General features: G+C 31.3%; 1 protein-coding gene across 1 annotated transcript in view; it reads right to left on the bottom strand.

Annotated features, from left to right (window-relative positions):
* LOC143641217 (catenin alpha-3-like) overlaps positions 1-14,840 on the bottom strand; it is a 434,295-nt gene extending 419,455 nt beyond the window's left edge. The window contains exon 1 of the mRNA XM_077108548.1: positions 14,729-14,840. Within this exon, the coding sequence (XP_076964663.1) occupies positions 14,729-14,825 (97 nt within the window). The 5' untranslated portion in view covers positions 14,826-14,840. The remainder of the gene's footprint in view (positions 1-14,728) is intronic.
* Between the last annotated feature and the right edge of the window lie 7,553 nt (positions 14,841-22,393).

Here is a 22,393-nt window from a genome sequence, read left to right as displayed (position 1 = left end):
GAGTTCTTTATCCATCCCAACACTTTTGCAGTCATAATCCAATATCACGTTCTATTTAGAAAAGAATTAAAACTTTATTAACAAGAATCAGATTAAGGAATTTGAAGAGAGTTGATATTAGTATGTATTGAAATTAGCAAATATAGATATAATTCTGTCCAGACAAAACCATGAACTCAGTTCAATCAAAGGGACATTAATTTAAAGGGTCTATACTAAGGGGAAAAATCTATTGGTTATGTATTTCATTAGGATTTGGAGCTACAGAGTTTGATGTAGCAATCAATGACAAGCTTTGATGCCTTACATTTACAAATCATTACCCACTGACAAAACTGTCTATGTAATTGGAAATTTCAGCTAAGCTTTATTGAAGAGGAAAAAAAAGTAGAATAGAAGTTATTTGTTTAGTTCATTTATAGAAACTATATCATTCAGGTAATAATGACAGCAATATAAGAAAATTTGCTAACAAATATATAGTATAGAATGATAGATAAAAAGAGACCATTTGATTTTTTATTATTTTCTATATCATTTTCACATTTTCCTTTGGTTACTTAGATATTCAGATAAGCAATCTAGCTATATATTATGTATTGCATAATGAAAACCTTCACTAAAGTTTAAAGGAAACAGTTTTTAAAATCACCATATTTACCTTGAAAAATCATGCTAATACTAAAATATGAACCTTTATTTTTTAAAAAAAATTTATGGAATAATCTAGTGGTTTAGTAGAAACCATAAGTATATTTCTTAGCATGGACATTAGTTAATGTACTGTTCAAAAATAAAACAAAAATGTCCTAATAAGTTTATTTTTAAAAATAACATATCTACATAACTATGACAATGAAGTATTTGTTCATTAGATTAAAAGCCATAATCATTATCTAATTAGTATAATAATTACAAAACAAATATATAAATATTATAATATGATCCATTCAAAAATTAAGTAGTCATTGGACAAACTAGAAAATTATTACAGAATTGTAGAGTTCACCAATTGTCAAAAATAAATTCAGTTTTGAAGGACAATAAAGAAACTATGTTGCAAAGGACAGAAGGATTATTAAAGCTCCGCTGCTTTTTAATCTTTTTATTGATAAGGACCAAAGAGGGAATTGTCTTTGCATTATAGTTTACTAAAACAAAATATAATTTTAGTTGACAGCAAATGAACTATGAAGGACTCAGTTTAATGAACTTTATTGAGATAATATTGGATGGAAGGTCCTGTGCTACGAGGTCTGGAACATAGATGAATAGTATCTATGAGGACTAATATTTTGTTAGTGTTGCCATAATAGAGTACAATAACCTGAGTTGCTTAGACAAGAGGAAGTTATTTTCTCACATTTCTGGAGGCTGATAGTCTGAGACTGAGGTGTTGACAGGGTTTGTTTTTACCCAAGGCCTCTCTCTGTGGCTTGCATATGTCTTCTCCCTATATCTTCATATGTTTTTTGTTGTATGCATGCCTATGTCTTAATTTACAATTCTTATGAGAACACCAGTCATACAGGAGTATGTCTCATCCAAATGACCTAATTTTAACTTAATTATCTCTTTAAAGACCCAATCTCCACATACAGTCACTTTCTAAAGTATTTAGCATTAGGACATCAATATATGAATTTGAGGGGAAGACACAATTCAGCAAATAATAAAGTTTTCCTGCCCTCAGGATTTTCAAAATAATAGGTAAGAAAATTATTTAAAAAATAATTAAAATAAAAGAAAATGTGATAAAAGTTATAGCGAGAATTCAAAATTATGAGGGAGTACAGAAATGAATGAGATGATCAAGTATTAGATAAAAGACCAAATGGTTTTAGAAGAAATGAATTTCAATAGATTGAGATGAAAATGATGAGAAGAATAGGAAATAAAATGATTAGAGAAAACATTCTGTAGGGCTAAATTTTAAATTAATTATTTTCTGTACTCAATGATGAAAGCATATTATATATTCAGGATGCTGAAGACCATTTTATCACTGATAACTAAGCAGCAATAGAAAAATTTTATATTCCTCAGTTTTACATGTAAAATATCTCACAGGCTAATAACTAGACAAAATAATTCTCCACCATAATTCTCTTCTAACATATCATTTACACCTGTGACATTTTTCAACAAAAACAGAACAGGGTGAGTGTTAGAACTGTACCAATCATAAACCAGAAGAAGACATGGGTAATAAAAGTCTAATAGCAATTGGATTATCCTTGTAGAAAATCTATATATCAAAAAGTTATGTCTATAGCTCTTTGTTCTGAGGGTCAGTTCCAAAATTTATATGATACAACAGCATTTTAAATTCTTTCCTGTAATAAAGTGTCACTATCTGAGTAAAAAAAAAAATAAGTAGAACTGTGGTATTTTTTTATCAGTGAGTACCTACCACTGAAGTTTAGCTTCCCAAAATGCATTATTATTAGTCTCACTTGATAAACAATATTTCTGATAAAAGAATGTAAATTTTGATTTCTTTTATTAAAAAAAAAAGAAAATAGCAAAGAACTACCCAAACTGCCTCCTTTGTACTTCTAGAGTCAAAAAGTGTTGAATTTTCACAGAACAATAATGAAATGTGCTTCCTTAAGAGTTCTTACATACAAGTCTCTGGAAGATAACCTGAATTTTTACTTACTATTTGAAAATTGTTACAATTCAATGGTATAAAGCCTGGTGATATTAAAAGGGTGGCAAAAGTACAGGATCTTGATTTTGTTAAATATATTTCCAAAGACAAACATTTTTCTCTTTCACTGTCATGGCAATCATCTAGGTCCATGTCACAAAATGATAGAAAGTCATATAAATCTTATATTTTGATTCACTTGTAAGTGCCTAATTAAGCAGAACATTTTAAGTTCAGTGAATTAAAAAATCAAATTTAAAACACATCAGATTTTGCATTAGGAAATAAAGATCTTGGCACGTAAACCTGTAGCACTGCAGGAAATTAGCTTCATCTGTTACATTGGTGAAAGGTGCAGAATGATCATTCTGTGCAATTATGCAGCTAGGATAAGCCTTGATTTGGAGACAGTACTCTACCAACAAGAAAATCACTTTGCATCCTCTGCTCAATTTTTGTAGTTTGTTTAGTATAGTTATGTTACATATACTTTCTGGCTTTGCTTTAAAGTCTATATCTGATGGTTCTGAAATGTAAACCGAGTAAATTCTGTTCTTAGTCACTTTTGAAGGATACTGCTACAAAAGTGAGAATTTAAGTAAAACATACTTAATTAAACCAAAGTTTATTACACATCTGCAGTATGCCAAACACTGTGCAAAGCACTACAATGAAGTGAAACCTAATAATCTTTCCAAACCAGAGCTGTCAGTTGCTTCTCTTTCTTTGTCTTCTTTTTTCACTAATGTGATGATTGCAATAGATTTTTGCCCCCTTTTCATCAATTGAAATTTCCTTCCAGAATCTCACTAAATTATGGTGGGAGAGGAAAAGTCTAATTTTACCACCCAAACTATAGTCAATCCAGGTCAATTTTTACTTTGTCTTATCTTAATTGTACAAAATTATCTAAATATATCTGAATAAATCACTAAAGATATATGGAAGAAGAGTCTTCAACTTTTATTAATTATATGATTCAACAGTTGGATGAGTAACAGATGAAAAGTGGGTTTTAGGAGTTAAGATTTAGTTTATTCAGGAATATTCCAGATGGAAAAACTTCAGAATCATAATCACCCTATTCTATATTTTATATTTTAGAAAAAGAGGTAGAAAGTAATTTCAGAGGAAGAACATTTTGATATTAGATTAAATTCAATGACCAAAAAACTGATTATATAATTTTAAATAATTATGTTTACAACCAGTGTAAGAAGAGAGTTAAGCCACAAAATTATTTCTGCCTTACAATATCTCCCATATAGACAGATGAAGTGTATTTATATGCAATTTATTATGAAAAAATTAAGCATATAAATCACCATCAAGATGGCAAATGCAAATTTGTAAGTAGATATCAACTGATAGAATTGAAATTTAATATTTCTATATTTAATAATTTGATAAATAAAAAGCACATATTTTTAACCTCTTATGACCATTTTTCACAGATCATATTTGAACTACATCCAGTAAACTAAATTTCATTTGAGCCTAAAATTCTCTGAAGTTGATTAAACCAGAAAAGCTTATGGGGAGTTGTATGCCAGTGGGTTTGAATGTCATTGAATATTTGAAAATTGATATAAAACAATTAATTGCTAGATTTTTGGAGGTATCAAGTATATCAATTTTTGGTTCAGAATTTTGATAGCCGTATTCCACAACTGCCATATGACAGTTACTACACACACATTATGAAAACTTGAGCATCTCAAAGCAACTGATTCTCCATAAGAAAATCTGAGCGGACAAAAAGCACTTGAAAAATTATTAAATGAATGAAAGGTAATTAACTTATTTGTAAATTCTTGCAAATTTCACATTATAAAACACTGTTATAGACTATCAGATTGAAAATTATTAGTATAAATAAAGAATTATATATATATAAATAATATATATATGAATTAAACAACATTAAATGGACATAAATTATGATTTGCACCTTATTTGAATTGTGATATAAATTCCTATAAATGCCAAAATGTGAAATGGTGGTCACAAATTCAAGTAACGATTCAAAAGTATGAGATTTTAAAGAATGACTACCTAACAATTACTCTGTTGGTAAAAAGATAGCCCATGGTAACTTTCCAACATAACCTATTTTAGCACACTATAATTGCCAGGTGAGGACTTGTTTTCCTCATTAGACTACAGATCCTTTGTGAGTAACTCCCCTTGGCCTCACTTAACATTACATTTATCATTGCATTTATTTATCATCACAATTATCATTGCATTTCACTCTAGAAAGTGACTGCTCAATAAGTGTTTGTTTATGGACATAATAAACGATCAACATGGCAATATTAAAGTGTTAATTGGATGCTTTCTTCAAGGACATTCATTTCCACATTACTTACAATCAAGACTCCTCTGAAGTAAGTACCAAAGAATATAATTTAAATCTTGCTGTCATGTTCCTTTGAGAAACTTTTCAGCTTTAGCTGTGAGTTTTCATATAACCAAAGTGAGACTATTCTATTGCCGGAGGGAGATTCTGATTATTTTGATGCCCTATATCTCCTAATCCAATAGAAGAAAAAGGTCTTCATGCAGATTTGCTTATCAGGAGGCTTCAAGGGCTTTCATCAAAATCCTTAGGAAAGGGAAAATCCTGGGAAAGTTTACATGAGGGACATCAATTATACATGTAATAGCAAGTGTGAGAAAAGTTAAGATTTAGTGAAGTTTCATGGTATGACTGCATTGTTTATTATTCTGCAAACTCAAATCTTTTATTGGTTCTTGAAATATTTCAGAATAAAAATAGTTTAAAAAAAATCTAACCATCCTTTCCTCACCTCACCCACAAAACAAAGGTGACAAATAATATTAAATCTTCACAAAATAGTATTCCACGAGTGTATGACTTGAGTGATAAAGGTTTAGACAATTTTCACGTTCACAAAGCATTTTCTTAAACTCATTATTGACATAGGCAGTTGAGTCCAAGAATATCAGGTGATCACAACTCTTCAGTGAATTTCAGATGCTTATAAGGGTGGGTATGGTGTGATCTCTCTGTTCCCCAAGGTACACAGTCATCCATTCCACTTAACTTTGTACACTGACATTTATTTCTAAGCACTATAACTTGGTTTAATATAAAGATTTACGAAGAGATTAGAATATAACACAACATACAAGATAATCTATCAGCCTCAATAATAACATATGCTAATTCTTTTCCACTATGATACAAATTTTAAAGCCTTACAGATAAGGTCCCATACATAGTCTTTCTCATTGTCATCTACCTCCTATGTCTCCAGAGTTACTGTTATATTTTTGATATGCATGGCATTTATGGCATCCTATTGTCTATATCACTCTACAATTCGCTCATCCATTTGACATTTCTTTCTAGAATCTGTCCTTTTAATGTGTGAAAGACATTGATTTGTCCTAATGACTATGTTTGTTGCCATTTATTCATTCTGATATTGATGAACAAAATTCCATAATGATTATGCCTGTTGAAATTTTTATGAGTATATGCACAAATTTGTCCAATATATATAGAGGGGGATTTGTAGCAAAATAACCCAGATACCACATATTGCTGTTTTACTCATCACAGAGATTATAACAATTTACATTCCCAGAAGTAGAGTGTAAAAATTCTTTCAGTGTATCTTATCTAATAATCAGCATTATCAGAATTTTAATTTTTTTTTACATTTTTAGTTATGCATCATAGATTTCAAGATAAATCTTCAATTATTTTGATAAATTCTAGCATACTATTAGAGTGGAGTTAATGAAGGTGTTCCCTAATAATACCTAGTTTAAATTTTAACAAAGACCTATCAATGTTCTAGGCTCTATTTGAAGTATTTTAAAGACATATTTATTTAATTTTTCTAATCATTCAGAAAGTAAGCTCTGAGAGTGCTGAAAATTGTCTATTTTATTGACTGTTCTGTCCCTAAGAACTTACAATAGTCCTATTACTTTGTAGGACTTCAACAAGTATTTGTTAGACAAATGAATGCAGGAATGAATAAATGATACAATTACTAACATTTTGAAGAAGGACATTTAGAGGGTCAGAGATGTCCTGCATCAGCCTCCTGAGTAGGTGAGATTACAGGTGTGCATCACCAAGACCTGCTCCCAAATCCACTATCTTCATGTCTAAATTATGTATTATTCTAGTGGTGAAATTTTGTAAAAATAATATGTACTTTATGGGCAAGTAATAATTTTATTTATTGCTTGGTTATTTATTTTTATTGACAGATTTGAATATATTTAGATATACAACATGATATTTTGAAATATGCATATATTGTGAATGATGAAGTCAAACATCAACATATATTACCTCACACACTTATTTGTGTGTGTGTGTGTGGAATAACACTCAAAATCTATTTTCTCAGCAAATTCCATACATGTACAATATATTGTGGTTAACAATAGTCACCAATGTTGTATAACATGGCTCTTTGAACTTATTCCTCCTGTTTAACTGAAATATTGTATCCTTCAGCCATCTACCCAAACCTCTGGATCCTACAGCCTCTGGTAACTACCGTTCGTCTATAAGTTTCACCTTTTAGAAAATGCAATTTTTGCTGCACTTTTCAAATACATGAATACGTAAATTTTTCACAGTACATGCTCTGGAGCCATTCTTTATATAGACTTTTATTGGGCTGGGGATGTGGCTCAAGCTGTAGTGCACTTGCCTGGCATGCGCGGGGTGCTGGGTTTGATCATCAGCACCATATAAAAATAAAATAAAGACGTTGTGTCCACCGAAAACTAAAAAATAAATAAATAAGTAAAAGACTTTTACTGCTTAAAATTTCCTTAAAGTAAGAGTAAAAATATTCAAATCTGACTGATTTGACAAAGAAAAAAGACTTCCAATTATGATTTTCAACATATCTAATTCATAATACTCAAAAAACAGTCCTGCTGAATAACTACTTTTCATTCAAATGAGAGCATCTTGAGTGAACTTGCATGTTAATATGTGGAATTATGTGTAATAAATTCCAGTACACATGCCTAAACTACTTTTCAGTCATATAAGTACAGGCAGTAATTCAAAATGTAATTACTAATAGAGGAATAATGGATTACTTGGGGGAGCTTATTCAATCATTTTTGAGAGCACACTTTCTCCCTGTCTTAACTATGACTTATATAAAGCTTTGTGCACAATTTCTGTGCAGTATTTTCATACCATCATATGAAAAAATAATTGCAGAGGATGCAGGGATAAAACCTTATAACTATGTTAAGAGAGTTTTTTATTTATTTTTTAAAGACAATGCCATAAAAGACACTTGCTGCAAATCATCCCGATAAGAGCTTCTTTTTATGGTGGATTTAAAGGGAAAGCTGGTTTTATAGTTTAGATCTAGAATGTCCCTTAAAGGCTCATGTGCTGAAGGCTTGGTCCCAGTGCAGCAGTGCTGAAAGGCGCACTTTGGGAAATTGAATGAATTATGAGGGCTCTGACTTCATCAATGGATTAATTCATTGATGGATTCAAAACTGAATGGACTATTGGGAGGCAGTGGAAACTATAGGAGATGGAATTTAATTCAAGGAGCTATTCCTTGGGGGTTTGCCATTGGGGACTATCTTTTGTCCTCAGCTTCTTTTTATCACTTTCTAATTCCTGGCCACTTTGAAGTGAGCAACTTTGCTCCACCATGTCCTTCTATCATGCTGTACTGTCTCACTACAGGCCCATAAACAATGGAGCCAGCTGAAAATGGACTGAAACTTCCAAAACTGTGATCCAGACTAAATCTTTCCTTTAAATTGATTTTCTTATGCACTTTGTCATAATTGTGAAAAGTTGACTGACATACCTGGGTTATTTAACCTGAGCTAGGATTCCATTATCAGACAGGCCTTCCCTTTGTATTACTACATTTTGATGTATCATTCATGTACATTAATTTTTTTGGAAGTAGAATGGAGGAAGCAAGGGAACATCTGTTTTATATTAAATGGCATTATTTTACTTCTAAGAACCACATTAACATTATATCATCTACTTCCATAATAAAGATTTATGTCACCTCGAGTTTAGTATTCTAAAACCTAATGTACTCTATGATGCTACTATTTAAAATTTTAGATGGCTTATAATTCCTACAAAAGTTCAGAGCACTAAATATCCAGATATAGTCTATGCTTTTGTTATAATGTCCAACTTGGTGTTCCACAAATCCACCAGGCACTTTCAAATATTTTTTTTCTCTCTTTATGGGATGCTTTTCAAGTGTTTTCAAGATTCAATTTAATAATTCAATTAAATAGCTTTTCCTTTAAAAACACTTCCCTCATACTTTGATACTGCAGCAACATGAATTGCATAGGATTTGTTTCTATGACTTTTGTATTTCTTTTGGAATCCCATCTGTGTACACTAGAATGCAAATTCTCTGAAAGAAAATTTCCTTTTCCTTCTCTATACCCTCTTTCATTTTTAGAACACTGTTTTGTACATTGTAAATTCTCAATTTCCTTTTATCAAAATTCATTGTAGCAAGATATAATTAAAATCTTATGTTTAAAATAATGTATCTACATTGCCTTCATTCTATCAAAACTTTCACTCATATATAGGTTGAAAAATAATGTACATGTACAATGCAAAGTTGAAAAATAATGTACAAGTACTTGGTAATATGATTAATCTTTGCATAGAAATACACTATATTGGTCATGTTTTAATTCCAACTCTTATTCCATAAATCTAATACTGAGATTTTATAGTACTTAGTATAAAATTAATCTAAGATTTTGATTTTATTAACATTATAGTGTGTTTATTTAGTATAAATGTATGAAAGATATTGAAAATATATTTATTTTAATGTTCCTTTGTCAAATCATCTAGATTGCAACTTTACAGAAGCCAAGGATCATATTTACTAACATGTCATGAACAAAGAGGCCTTTGTTAATACATTTTTGATGACAGTGTCAGAGAATCATCTTTCTGTTACTATGTCAGTATCTTAGAACATTTTGATGATTAATGCTGAAAGTTATTTTTCATTATTTAAAGGTTTTTCAAAATATTAATGTCAATGCTTAACATGTTTGATAAAAGCATAAGTTATAAACCATGAAAAACTAATGTTGACATGAAATTAAAAAGGGGAATAAATACTAGTATTCATTTAGCAAACACCTATTAAGAGTCTTCAAGAAAAGAAGCAGGAGGCACAATTAGGAAGACTGTCTTCAGGTAAAATATATTAGCTTGAATCAGAATGGTAACAGCGGATGTAAGATAAACTTTACATTTTTAAGTTAAATTGAGGATAAAGAACTAAGGAGATTTTCAAGTACCCTTTAATACTATCACTCACTAAGTCAGTATGATGTTATTCAAGGAACACTTTTTACAATAAAGACATAGAAGTGCTAATTCTAATCAATAAGTGGACAATCTTTGTTTCAGAAACTTCTAAAACATTATCAGTGGCTACCTCCATTCATCATGGGTTCTATCTGTTCAACAATTCCCATTGCCACAACTTACAAATTGTCTCTTTTACTAACTTTTTACCCATTTGTCAATCTCCCATGCTGTTCATCAGACTCAGCACTTAAAATTATGCAAAAAATATTGAATGAATGGCTAAAGGAATGAAAGAAAGACTACATCTTCACAAACTCAAATATTTATTCAGGTCTTAGAAATTGTTGAATAGTTCTTATGGTTCAAACAATCCCCCCTTTTTATCAAAGTTTATAGCTTACTATAAGTAAATTCATTTAATAGCTCAAAAAGCAGATGCATTTATTATTTCCTCTTCTAAATTTTCATTTAAACAGAGATACTAATGTTTTTATGTTCTCATGTAAATAAATATTATTGGGAATTCCAAGCACTATATCTGACTGATAAGAAAGAGTTTCTTAAATCTCCTCTCATCTCATCCTTTGTCTATAATTAGGATAGACCCCAATGTGCTCAAAGAATCTTCAGAGAAGTATTTCTGACAGTTTGTTATATGCATTTTCAGATAATAAAGGGCATAGTGAATGGTTTGGGGGGAAATCCTGTTGTCAATGATGACAAGAAGTTGGGGGCAAATGCATTTGGAAGAACATTTTTTTATTTGAAGAAGATAATGATACTATTCCATAAAAACATTAAAGTGAAAAGAGCCTTTTTGAATAATTCATCTTCAGAGACTATAACTTACCAAACATCATATTGCTTTTGAAAATGATATTTTGGTTCATTGTTGAATTTTATTTTTACATGTAAAATTTTTACATATATAATAAATTGATGAGAAGGCTATATTCCTTAAGGTTTACAAGAAGAAACTGCACTTAGGTTTAGACTTCACTATGTATAGCAGAAAACAAAATAGCCCAAATATCACTTCTGAAAATAGGTACCTTGACTTCTATATTATGAGAAATCTGGTGATGGTATAAACATGATTTTAAAATCATCAAGTCTAGATCTATATTTAGGACTGTACTAAATTAATTAAAGACATTTGGCATAATAGATACCCTTATTTCAAGATCTATAGTCAATATTGGACCATCTGATCACTCTAAAACATGACCAGAAGCAAACTTTTTACCATTTGTGATTTCCACCTGTGTTAATGACAATAAAATAATATTCTGAAATCCAGTAATCCTTTCAATGGTGTTTAGATTTTAATTTTGATTCATATTTTAATGTGGAGATCCACAAACTTTTAAAACTAACTCAGGAGAAAATGGGTGTCTTTTCAGGATTCTGACTCTTTTTTCATATAAAAAGATAAAAAGAATCAAACATTATTATTGTCTGCTGAAAAAAAATGCCCAAGAAAAAGGAGAAATGTATACAAAAATTTCATAACCATAATTTTTCATAGTTAATTCATAATTCAAATCTTTGTACTAGATTGTTGGTAAATCTACCTCACAATAAGATGGACCAGAGCATGAGTAAAACAGCATTTTTCTATAAAAGATCATCCTAAAGGCATATCAGTGAAGTCATTCACCATTAGAAAAACATAAAGCTTTTTCTAAGAAAAATCTGCCCTGCACACAAGCTGCCAGATTTTGACAGCCCTCATCATAGCTATATGAACCACGATTAGCAGTTTGAAAAAAATGTGACCCATCTATTGATTGGCCTGTGATCTTCAACCCAGCACTTCTAGTTTGATACTAACAAGATACACAGGGTCAGTTAGTTTCTTTCTCATTTATTTGAATGGAAAATGCTGAGTGAAGAAGCTATCATCTGTGGGAACAGATGCTAAAAATTATGATGCTACAAGAATCACTGGAGCCCTGGCTAAACCAAGGCATGAATGTTTATGAAGGCACAGGAATGAGAGCAATGGAGCCACTCAGCATTTTGGACAAACATGCTTGGATGTCTAATGAATAACCATTTCTTCCTTCTTTTCTTTCCTCCTTCCCTCCTTCCTTCCTTCCTTTTCTTCTTTTTGTTTGATTTTTTTTGACTAATAAAACTATGATTTCATTTGTGTAGTAACTAGTCATAAAAATTAAATTATAACTCTCCTAAGTCCAGTGGTTTGTTAGAACTTATTTATATCAGCTCATAAGAACTTATTCTATGCATTTCTTACCAATTCAAAGTGAAATTGCATTGGTTACTTGAATTCTGCCACAGAAGTCAGTAAGTGCTACCTATTTGGACTATAAATTCCTCTGTCCACCACCCTTTGCCCAATCTGCTATTAATAATTTATCTGCACTCTCTAAATTTGCCATGGGAATTTCATTTCCTTTTGCCAGTGATTGGAATGGGCAAGAGACCAAGTTCTGTCCTATATCAAGTAAGAGAAACCGATGGACTGCATCTGGAATAGATTTTCTCCTTGATAAATTAAAGTGGAATTATATCTTCTCCTTCAATTTTAGATGTTATCATATAATGTTTTGAGATTGAATGTCTTAAGATGCAACTGTGAGGAAAGGTCAACACAATTCAGAGAAGCCTTCACAGATCATTAATAATGATGAACCACTACCCAAAGTGCAGAAAAGTGGGAGCAGTCTACCCTAGACATAGAAAACAATGGGGTGCACTATATATACAGAATTTAGAAATAATGATGAAATAAATACATTAACAACCCATTTATTATTATCATCATCCTATACTGGCAATTTTAAATAATGCTAACAATTAGCACCCCTTTCCCTGCTCAAATAGTGGACTATTCCTATCTAAGTCCTCTGGCATACTAGGGGTAGTAGCCTAAAACCAATTATGTCAAATATCCAGTTATATGAAATAGATGGAAGTTTTTGTAATTTAAGGAACCTTTAAAAGAGTTTTCTGTTGCTTGTAGATGAAATATTCTGAATTGCTGAAGTTGACCACAGAAAGCAACAGACGCAGTAAGCTGCTGGGTCAGGTTAATCCAGCATTAAATGCAAAATCTATGAGCTCCTGCTTTGAGGTCTCATGAGGTATTTAGATTCCAGGCCTCCCACAGCTGTAATTATGCAAGCTCTGGCAAATTACAGTTCTTCTTACCATCCAGAGTTTTCCTCCCTTTGCATTGTGACTACATTACCATAGAAAATTGCCTGTACATTGATTAATATGAGTAGGTTGCTTGGCTCATAACCAAAAAGCACCAACTACAAACCAGAATATAGCATTTAACAATTAAATTATTAAAGACTAAATCAATATAAGATATTGTAAAGGCTATACAAAAGAGATAGTAAAGAGACAAAAGTACTCCTAACATAAAATTATTTACAACAATTAAAGTGACAATTTTATCTAAATGTTAGAAAAATAAAACAGATAAATCAATGAGTTTTAGAATAACACACAAAAATGTTCAGTCAAACATTATGTGGAAAAAGGAAAGTAGTTTATATAAATGTTCATATATGACATGATACAAACATTTGAAAATAAAAATATATATGTAGAAAAATGCTGGATGAAAATAAAATGAGACATCATTTGTTGTTATTTTAAAGAGTACTAATATTCTCTCCCATACATTTTCTGTATTTTTAAAAGTTTTAATTGAATTAAAAATACTTAGCATACATTTCTGTTTCATTAATATATCATAAAATAAACTAGATTTCTAGAACTATTGTTCAAGATAAGACAGTGTATATAAAAAAATTATATGTATGAAAGCCATGAGTTGAACAAATTAGACTGATATACAATGGAAAATTTTCTAAAATCATAATAGATACTCATGAGAATTTGTATTTCATAAAAGGAGAATATTATCACATTTCAAGAATTATCCTCTCACACATTAAATAAATTAATTATATAATTATATCTATATTTATATGCATCTATCCATACAAACATATACATAAATACATATATATGTAGTTTATTTTAAAGAGGAGAAGATAACAAAAGATTAAACATCCTTAATTCTTTCTTGTTACAACAGTACAACCAAAATCTGAGTTTTGTTCCTGAGGCTTTGGCTTTCTGAGAGTGTTTTCAACAACCAGTGGCATCGCATTTTACTCTACCAAGGGACACCCACAGGGGCTTCTTATGGAGTCTCAAGCCCATCTGTCACTGATTTCATCTGATATTAAGACTCTTTTCTTCTATTCTTGAGATTAGCAATATCAAATACCTCTACTGGTACTTGAACAGCCACATTACATCTCAAATCAATAAAAGCTTTTCCTGTTAACTTGTATCTTTTCCTGAGTAGAAATAAAAATGATTGGAAAAGAGTGTAGATATAGAACATCAAAATGTTTTACATGTATTGGGATGGAGGTGATGCTGATTTAGTAAAGACAGGAAAGATCCAAGCTATTTTCTATTACACTTTGCCCATGAATGGAAGTTTCTTTTAAAAACACAGTGTAAATTGTTAATCATGAAGCACAAAGCTTGTAATCCCCAATTAGACCACTAATGATACACTTGGTGCTTCTACATAGCTTAACTACATTTCCAGAAAGCTCATTAATAAGACTCCTTATATTGCATAAAATTAATTATATTCAGTATTATATGACTTCAAAACATTGACAAGAGTTAATGCATAAATTAAAAGATCAAAAACATACCAGATACAGCAAGGAAGTCATCAATGCTTGTAATGTCATCTACAGCTTCAGTAAGGACATGTATATAGTTCTCCCATGTGTGTTTGTACATTTCCATGGTGTTTTTTACCACTTGACTTTTGGGTCTTGCAGCCAAAGCAAGCGCAGCATTAATAACCTTAATAGATAATACAGAATGCTTACAAAGTGATTTATTTAGAAACAGTAATGTGCAGATAGCAGTTATTCTTTTTTTAATAATTTTACATATATTTATCCTTATCAACAGGGTATAATAAAATTACTTTAATGTGTAATCTCCTCTTTGTTTTTGATAATAGATTAATTTATAATTTAAGTAATTTTAAAAGTATTTGTTGAGTGTCCTCATCATATAACTGCAGGAGATTAAAAGAAAATTGGTGTCTACCTTTAATAAGCTTTTATATTACTCAATAGGAAGACAACACATAACTAGAACTTAAGTTTTTGTATTATAAATGCCATAAGAACAAACAATGGTCAATAGCCTCTAAAAAAGGAGAGATCATCTTTAACAGGGTGCTAAGAAAAGGCTTTGAGGAAATGTGACATTTTAATGGTGCATTTGGATTCACATCAGACAATTCCTGAATAACCTACATAAAAATCACTAAAGGAGAGCTTTTACTTACTAATGGGCTTGTAGGTATTCATCCAGTAGGTATTTACTCATATTTTCATCCACTTTATATTTCAAATACATACCAAGTATCCTTCCTACATCAAGCAGTGTTTTACATTTTAGAAATAAGGCAATAAAGAAGACACAAGCAAAACTCACCACTTTAATGGAATTAAAAGAAGGTCACCTTAATTCCAGTCAAAGAAGGCCAACAATTTCAAGTCAAAGAAGTATGATCTTGAGATAGTTATGAAAACTAATAAGAAAAATAATAGGACAGAAAAGAAGGATGAAAGTGGAATGGTAGAAAGTTTCCAATTGTAGGAAGGCGTTGCATTGAAACAAACACTAGAATAAAATTATTAGCATGAAAGACTTTTGGAACAGAGAAGTTGTTAGATTCAAAGAGGGACAAAAATGGAAAATTCTGTGAGAATAGTAAGCCTGAGTATACAAAAGGAACCAGCAGGCATTCCTGACTGTCTTGCTTGGGACTATAGCCTTATTGGAAGACACTGGAGAGTCATGTTGACTTTTGGATAATTTGCTCAGAACTACACTTTAGAAAAATTAATTTCTCAACAAACATGGGAAGCTATTGCAAGAGGTTATGGGGTGAAAAGGAGCCTGAACTGCAATGGTGGAGGTAATGAAAAGGACTTCACAGGACTTCCAACTAATTAAAGGAGGATCAAGATAGGCCAAAGATTATTGCCAGAAATACCATGCAATATTTAAAGACATGAAAATAAAGCCACTGCAGAGCAATAATAGTGGGTTACAAAATATGATTCATCGGATGACATTTTTACACATAAAATGCATGTAAACATGCTGCATGAATATGTACAACAGTTGATGGTTCTCTAGGAGGTGGAATTTCAAGTACTTTGTCTTTCTTTCTTTCTTTCTTGGTTGTGAATTTGTCAGATTTTCTATGATGAATGTTCAAGTTTAATATTCAGAATAGATAAATGAAGTTATTCTTCAAAAACTGACAATTATGAGAGGAATTAAGATAGTTGAGTAGAGGCAGGCAGCAGGTTTCAACTCCTCTGTGCTTGGAATCCAAGCAGTGAAAGATCAGACAGGTAGGTGACAGAGGGAATGCACCAAGACAAAATGTTGAACTGTTCTTTAACAACTTGGAAGTTCTGGAGCAAGAAATGGGGAAGAATTTGTTAACCCTCACAGGGCAGATTGAGTGGGGGAATAATAAAGAGGGGAGATGTAAAGCTGATAAGCTTTTTTCAGAAATAGTGGTAGAAGAGAAAGTCAGACCAAGCTGCACTGGGAAGGGAGCGACAAAGCCAACTGGTAACAGAGAAAAGCTCTGCTTCTCTCAATTTGCTGGTGGAAAATTTGCCACCACAAGCCATTTTTTCAGAGACCATGCCTAAATGTGTAGCTCTGGAAAGGATTAAATCTCTATGGCTTCATTTCATCAAGAGGTATAAGCAAATACCATCACAGGGAACACCTTTGAAATATGCCCTATGAGTAATATGTACAGTGAGATATCTATGAGTTGAAGGCTGCTGATCTACTCATCCTCCTTTCTTTTTTAAAATTTATTTATTTGGTTTTTAGATATACATGACAGAGTATATTTTAACATATTATACACACATGGAGTATAACTTATTCTAATTGAGATTCTTGGGTTGTACATGATTCACTAGTAATGAATTCATTAATGAACATAGATATATCTGATTCATTCTACTATCTTTCCTATTCCCATCCCATCTCTCTTCCTTTATTCCCATTTGTCTAATCCAATGAACTTTTACTCTACCTCCACCCACTTGTCGTGTATTAGCATTCTCCTATCAGAGATAACTTTCAGTATTTGGTTTTCTGGGATTGGGATATTTCACTTAGCCTGATAGTCTCTGGAACGGTCCATTTACCAGCAAGTTATAAATTCATTTTTTTTTTGACGGAGTAATATTCCATTGTGTATACATACCACATTTTCTTTATCCATTCATCTATGAAGTTTTCATGTCCTATATAGCTTAATGGTAATTTTACTCATTTTAATACTTATATTTTTAGTCTTCTAGAGTACTACTCCCCTTTTCAACTTTTGGACTAGTAAAATACTGGGAACCATTTTTATTTAGTTTTTTTATGGTCGATTAGTAAATGGTTTGTTCTGAGTGAAGGCAGTTGCTGGTGATTATTATCTCTTCTCATTGTAGTGATAGGAATTGATCAGAGCACTGTGATAATGTTGAATGAGTGCTTTGAAATAAAGATACACACCGAGACCGTGCAACACATGGTAAATAGAAAGTTGTTCACTAAAAAGACTCTTTCATAGCAGTGGAAGAGACATCTGTCCCAACAGATGCACAAATATCAACAGAGAAATAAGAAATCATGAGAAGTCAATGTAATAAGATGTCGCCAAGATTTTGTAACACTCCGAAACTGATTCTATAAACATTAGAGAAAATGCCAGATGAAGAAATCAAAAAGTTGGTTGTTAGAATTATCAAGAAATTAAAAGATTTAAGGAAAGAACTAAGGGAGAAAACGTATGGTATGAAAGAGAATTTCATAAAAGAAAGATGTTAAAAAAGAACCAAACAGAAAACTTGGAAATTAAAAACTCAAGTAATTGACTCCCCTAAAACCAAACCAAACCAAACAAACACAAAAACCCAGTCTAGTCTTATAAACAGATCAGATTAATCAGAACAAACAGTGTCAGGGCTCAAAGACAAGGTTCAGAAATTAGAACAGCCATTAATATAAAAAAGGGGGAAAAAAAGAAACTATGAACAGAATATACAAGAACTCTGAGATAACAACTCAAAGGCAAAACTTAACACTTACAGGTCTTTGGGAGGAAGAGGAGATATAGACTAATGGCACAGAAAACCTATTCAGTGAAAAAATAGCAGAAAACATCCGAGTCTTGGATATGAGAGGGACATGCAGGTTCCAGAGCCATTTAGAATTCCAAATAGGACCATTTTAACTACTCCATGATGTAGTTAAAATGCCAAAAATTCAGAATAAAGAAAAATAAAATAAAAATGCAAGGGAGAAGTACCAATCACTTATAAAGCTATTAATTTAAAAAAAAACCTATAAATAATTAGAAGGAATACCAGTAGAACAGAAAAAGGGAAACAGATGGTGAGAGGATGAGAGAGAAAGGAGAAGTCATAGGTACATATTGAGCAAATTATATTACAAGCTTTATGATTATGTCAAAATGAACCCAAAATGTTATGTATAACAATACTGCATTAATACAAAAAAGAATATCAAAAGTCTTCGCAACAAAAACTCTAAAAGCCATGACAGCATGGAATGATGTATTTAAGTCCTAAAAGAAAATAACAGCAAACCTTGATTACTATATCCAACAAAGCTATCCTTCAGAATCGAGGAACAAATAAAAAAACTACAAAGTCTAAACTAAAAGAATTCATTACCATTAAGCTAGCTTTACAAAGGATCCATAACAGAATCCTATACACAGAAAAGAAAGATTAAAAGTAACAAAGAAAGCATGGAAAAGAGCAAATCACATTAGAAAAATAAATAAGCTAAATAAGCAAATGATCATTATAAATGTTTCAAACATTAGAAATAAAATAAAATGGCAAGAAATAATACATAGCTCTTTATAATAACAGTGAATATCAAGTGGTCTTAATTCTCCCTTTGAAAGATAGAGCCTAGCAGATGAGATTTTTTTTTGAATACTCAATTGTATTTTGTCAGTAAGAAATGCATCTCACAGACAAAGACATTCAGAGATTGAAAGTAAAAGGATGAAAAGTGATATTCTATGCTAATGAAATAAAAAAACAAACAGGAAGCAATCTTTAAACCAGTTTTTCTTCAGAAGAGACAAAGAAGGACATTACATATGGGTAAAAGGAAAAATATCTAACAAAAGATATGATTATAAATATTTAAAGTGTGAATTACATGACATGAACATTACTTGATAAAAATAGGACTGAATGACTTTAATACAACTACTTTCACTAAGAGCTGCTCTACCAAAAAATTAACAGACCCATCAGATTTAGACTTGACTATAAATCAATTGGACATAATTAACATGTATGAACATTTTATCCACAACAACTGAATACATTTTCTTTTCATTTACTCATGAAATTTTCTCCAAAATTGATATTTTATAACAGAAATAAAATCTTGGAAAATAAAAAAAAAAGTGAAATGATCTCTTTTTTCAGATCATACTACAGTGAAACTAGAAATCAACCCAAGAAAATCTGTAGGAACTATAGAAGTACTTGGAAATGTATTTACTTCATAAAAATATTTTATTATTGCATTCTAATTATACATAATAGTGGGATTCATTATACCATATTCATAAATGCACATAATTTGATCAATCTCATTTCCCACACCTTTTCTTTTCCTTTCCTTCTGCCTCTCCAAATCTGCTTGCTCTACTCTAAGAGATCTCCTTTCTATAAACATACAGCATTCACTGTGGGATATTTGTACATGGACACAGCGTAATTTGGGAGATTTCACTCCCCATTGCCGCTCCATACCCTCGCTTATGAGTCTGGCTTATTTCACTTAGTCTGATGATCTTCAATTCTATCCATTTACCTACAAATGACATAATTTCTTTCTTCTTAATGACTGAGTAAAACTCTATTGTTTACATGTACCATATTTTCTTTAATCAGCTGTTGACAGACAATTAGGCTGGTTCTAAAACTGGGATATTGTGAACCACACCGCCAATAACTATTGATATGAATGTTTCATTACAATATGCCAATTTTAAATCTTTTGGACAAATACCAAGGAGTGGGAAAGTAGGGCCATAAGGTGGGCCCTTTCCTATTCATTTGAGGAAACACCATACTGCTTACCACAGTGGTTGTACCAATTTACAGTTCCACCAACGGTGTATAAATATGCCATTTCCCCAACATCCTTGCCAGAAATTATTGTTATTTGTGTTTTTGATGATTGCCACTCTAACTGGAATAAGATGAAATGTCAGTGTAATTTTGATTTGTATTTCTCTCATTGCTGAGGATGTTGAACATTTTTTCATGTGTTTGTTGGCCATTTGGATATCTTCTTTTGAGAAATGTCTATATTGATCTTTTGCCCCTTTATTGATTGGATTGTTAGTTTTTCTGTTGTTGAGTTTTTTTTAGTTCTTTACATGGTCTAAACATTAATTTCCTGTCAGAAGAATAGCTGGCAAATATATTTTCTCTCATTCTGTAGGCCTTTTCTTCATGCTTTTGATTTTTTTTTAATTTTGCTGTGCAGAATCTTTTTAAATTTGATGTCATCCCACTTATTGATCCTTGGTTTTACTTCTTGAGATTTACTTCTTGAACCTGTGCTGATATGGAAGATTGTTGACCCTATGTTTTCTTCTATTAGTTGAAGTGTTTCTGGTATAATTCATAGTTCTTTGGTCCATTTTGAGTTGATTTTTGTGCAGGGTGAGATAGGAATCTAGTTTCATTCTTCTGAAATATACAGATATACAGTTTTACTAGCACCATTTATTAAAGAAGCTCTATTTTCTCCAATGTAAGTTTTTGGCATGTTTATCAAGAACCAGATGATAGTAGTTGTATGATTTGTCTATGTATCTTCTATTATGTTCTTGTATTTTATATGTCTGATTTTATGCAAGTACCATGCTGTCTTTCTTACTATGGCTCTGTAGAAGAATTTGAAATCAGATATCCTAATGTCTCCAGAATTACTTCTTTTGTTCAGGATTGCTTTAGCTATTCTGGGTGTTTTTTCCTCCCATACAAATTTTAAGATTGTTTTTCTCATTATTTGAAGAATGTATTTGGTATTTTGATGGGAATTGCACTAAATCTATATAATGCTTTTGTCCATTTGGCTATTTTGACAATATTCTGTCAGTGAACATGGGAAGTCTTTGCATCTTCTAAGTTCTACTCTGATTTCTTTCTTTAGTGTTCTATATTGTTCTTTGTAGAGGTTTTTCACCTCCTTGTTTATATTTATTCCCAAGTTTGTGTGTATCCCCTGCCCTCAGGCTATTGAAAATGAAATAACCAAGTTATCTTGATTTCTTTTTCAGATAACCCACTATTGGAATATAGAAAAACCACTAATTTTGTGCTGATTTGTATCCTGCAACTTTTACTAGATTTGTTCATCAGCTATATAATATATAGAACTGAATAAACCTCAACACTAAAATAACAGATAATCTAATCAATAAATAGAAAATATGAAGTAAATAAATGCTTCTCAAAAGAAGTACAAATGGCCAACAACTATATGAAAAAGTTAAAAATCTTTAGCCATCAGGGAAATATAAATGAAATCTAGAATGAGATTTCATCTCGTTTTAGTTAGAATGGTAATCATCAATAATATAAATAACAAATGCTGGCAAAGATGCCAGGAAAAAAGAACACTTATACACTGTTGGTGGGAATGAAAATTAGTGTAGCCACTATGGAAATCAGTATGTAGGTTCTTCAAAAAGCTAAAAATAGAATTATCATGTGATCCATGTATACCAGTACTTGGTATTTATCTTAAACAATTTAAGTCAACATCCCTTGAAGAATCATATATACTTATGTTTATCTCAACAGAATTTTCAATAGCTAAGTTACAGAATCAATCTAGTGTTCATCAACAGAAGAATGGATAAAGCAAATGTGGTGTATATACATATGGAGTTTTATTCAGCCATAAAGAAGAAAAAATTCATGTCATTTACAGAAAAATGGAAGAAACTTGAGAGTATTATGTTAAGCAAAATAATCAGATTCAGAAAGTCAAGGGTCATGTTTTTGTGTTACATGTGAAAGCTACAGAGGAAAAAACAGGGGAAAAGGGGATGCAATGAAAGTAGAAGGAAGAACTTTAGGGTAGAGGGAGAGGATTAGGGTAAGGGAAGAATGAAGGGTGGGGAGTTCAGGAAAGTGAAATTGATCATATTGTGTATTTACATATATGGGAATATGCCACAATGAAATCTTCCA

Source organism: Callospermophilus lateralis, unplaced genomic scaffold, assembly GCF_048772815.1.
Source record: "Callospermophilus lateralis isolate mCalLat2 unplaced genomic scaffold, mCalLat2.hap1 Scaffold_91, whole genome shotgun sequence".
Taxonomy (NCBI): Eukaryota; Metazoa; Chordata; class Mammalia; order Rodentia; family Sciuridae; genus Callospermophilus; species Callospermophilus lateralis.
Note: the sequence above shows the minus strand (reverse complement) of the source record. Positions and strands in the feature narration are given on the sequence as shown.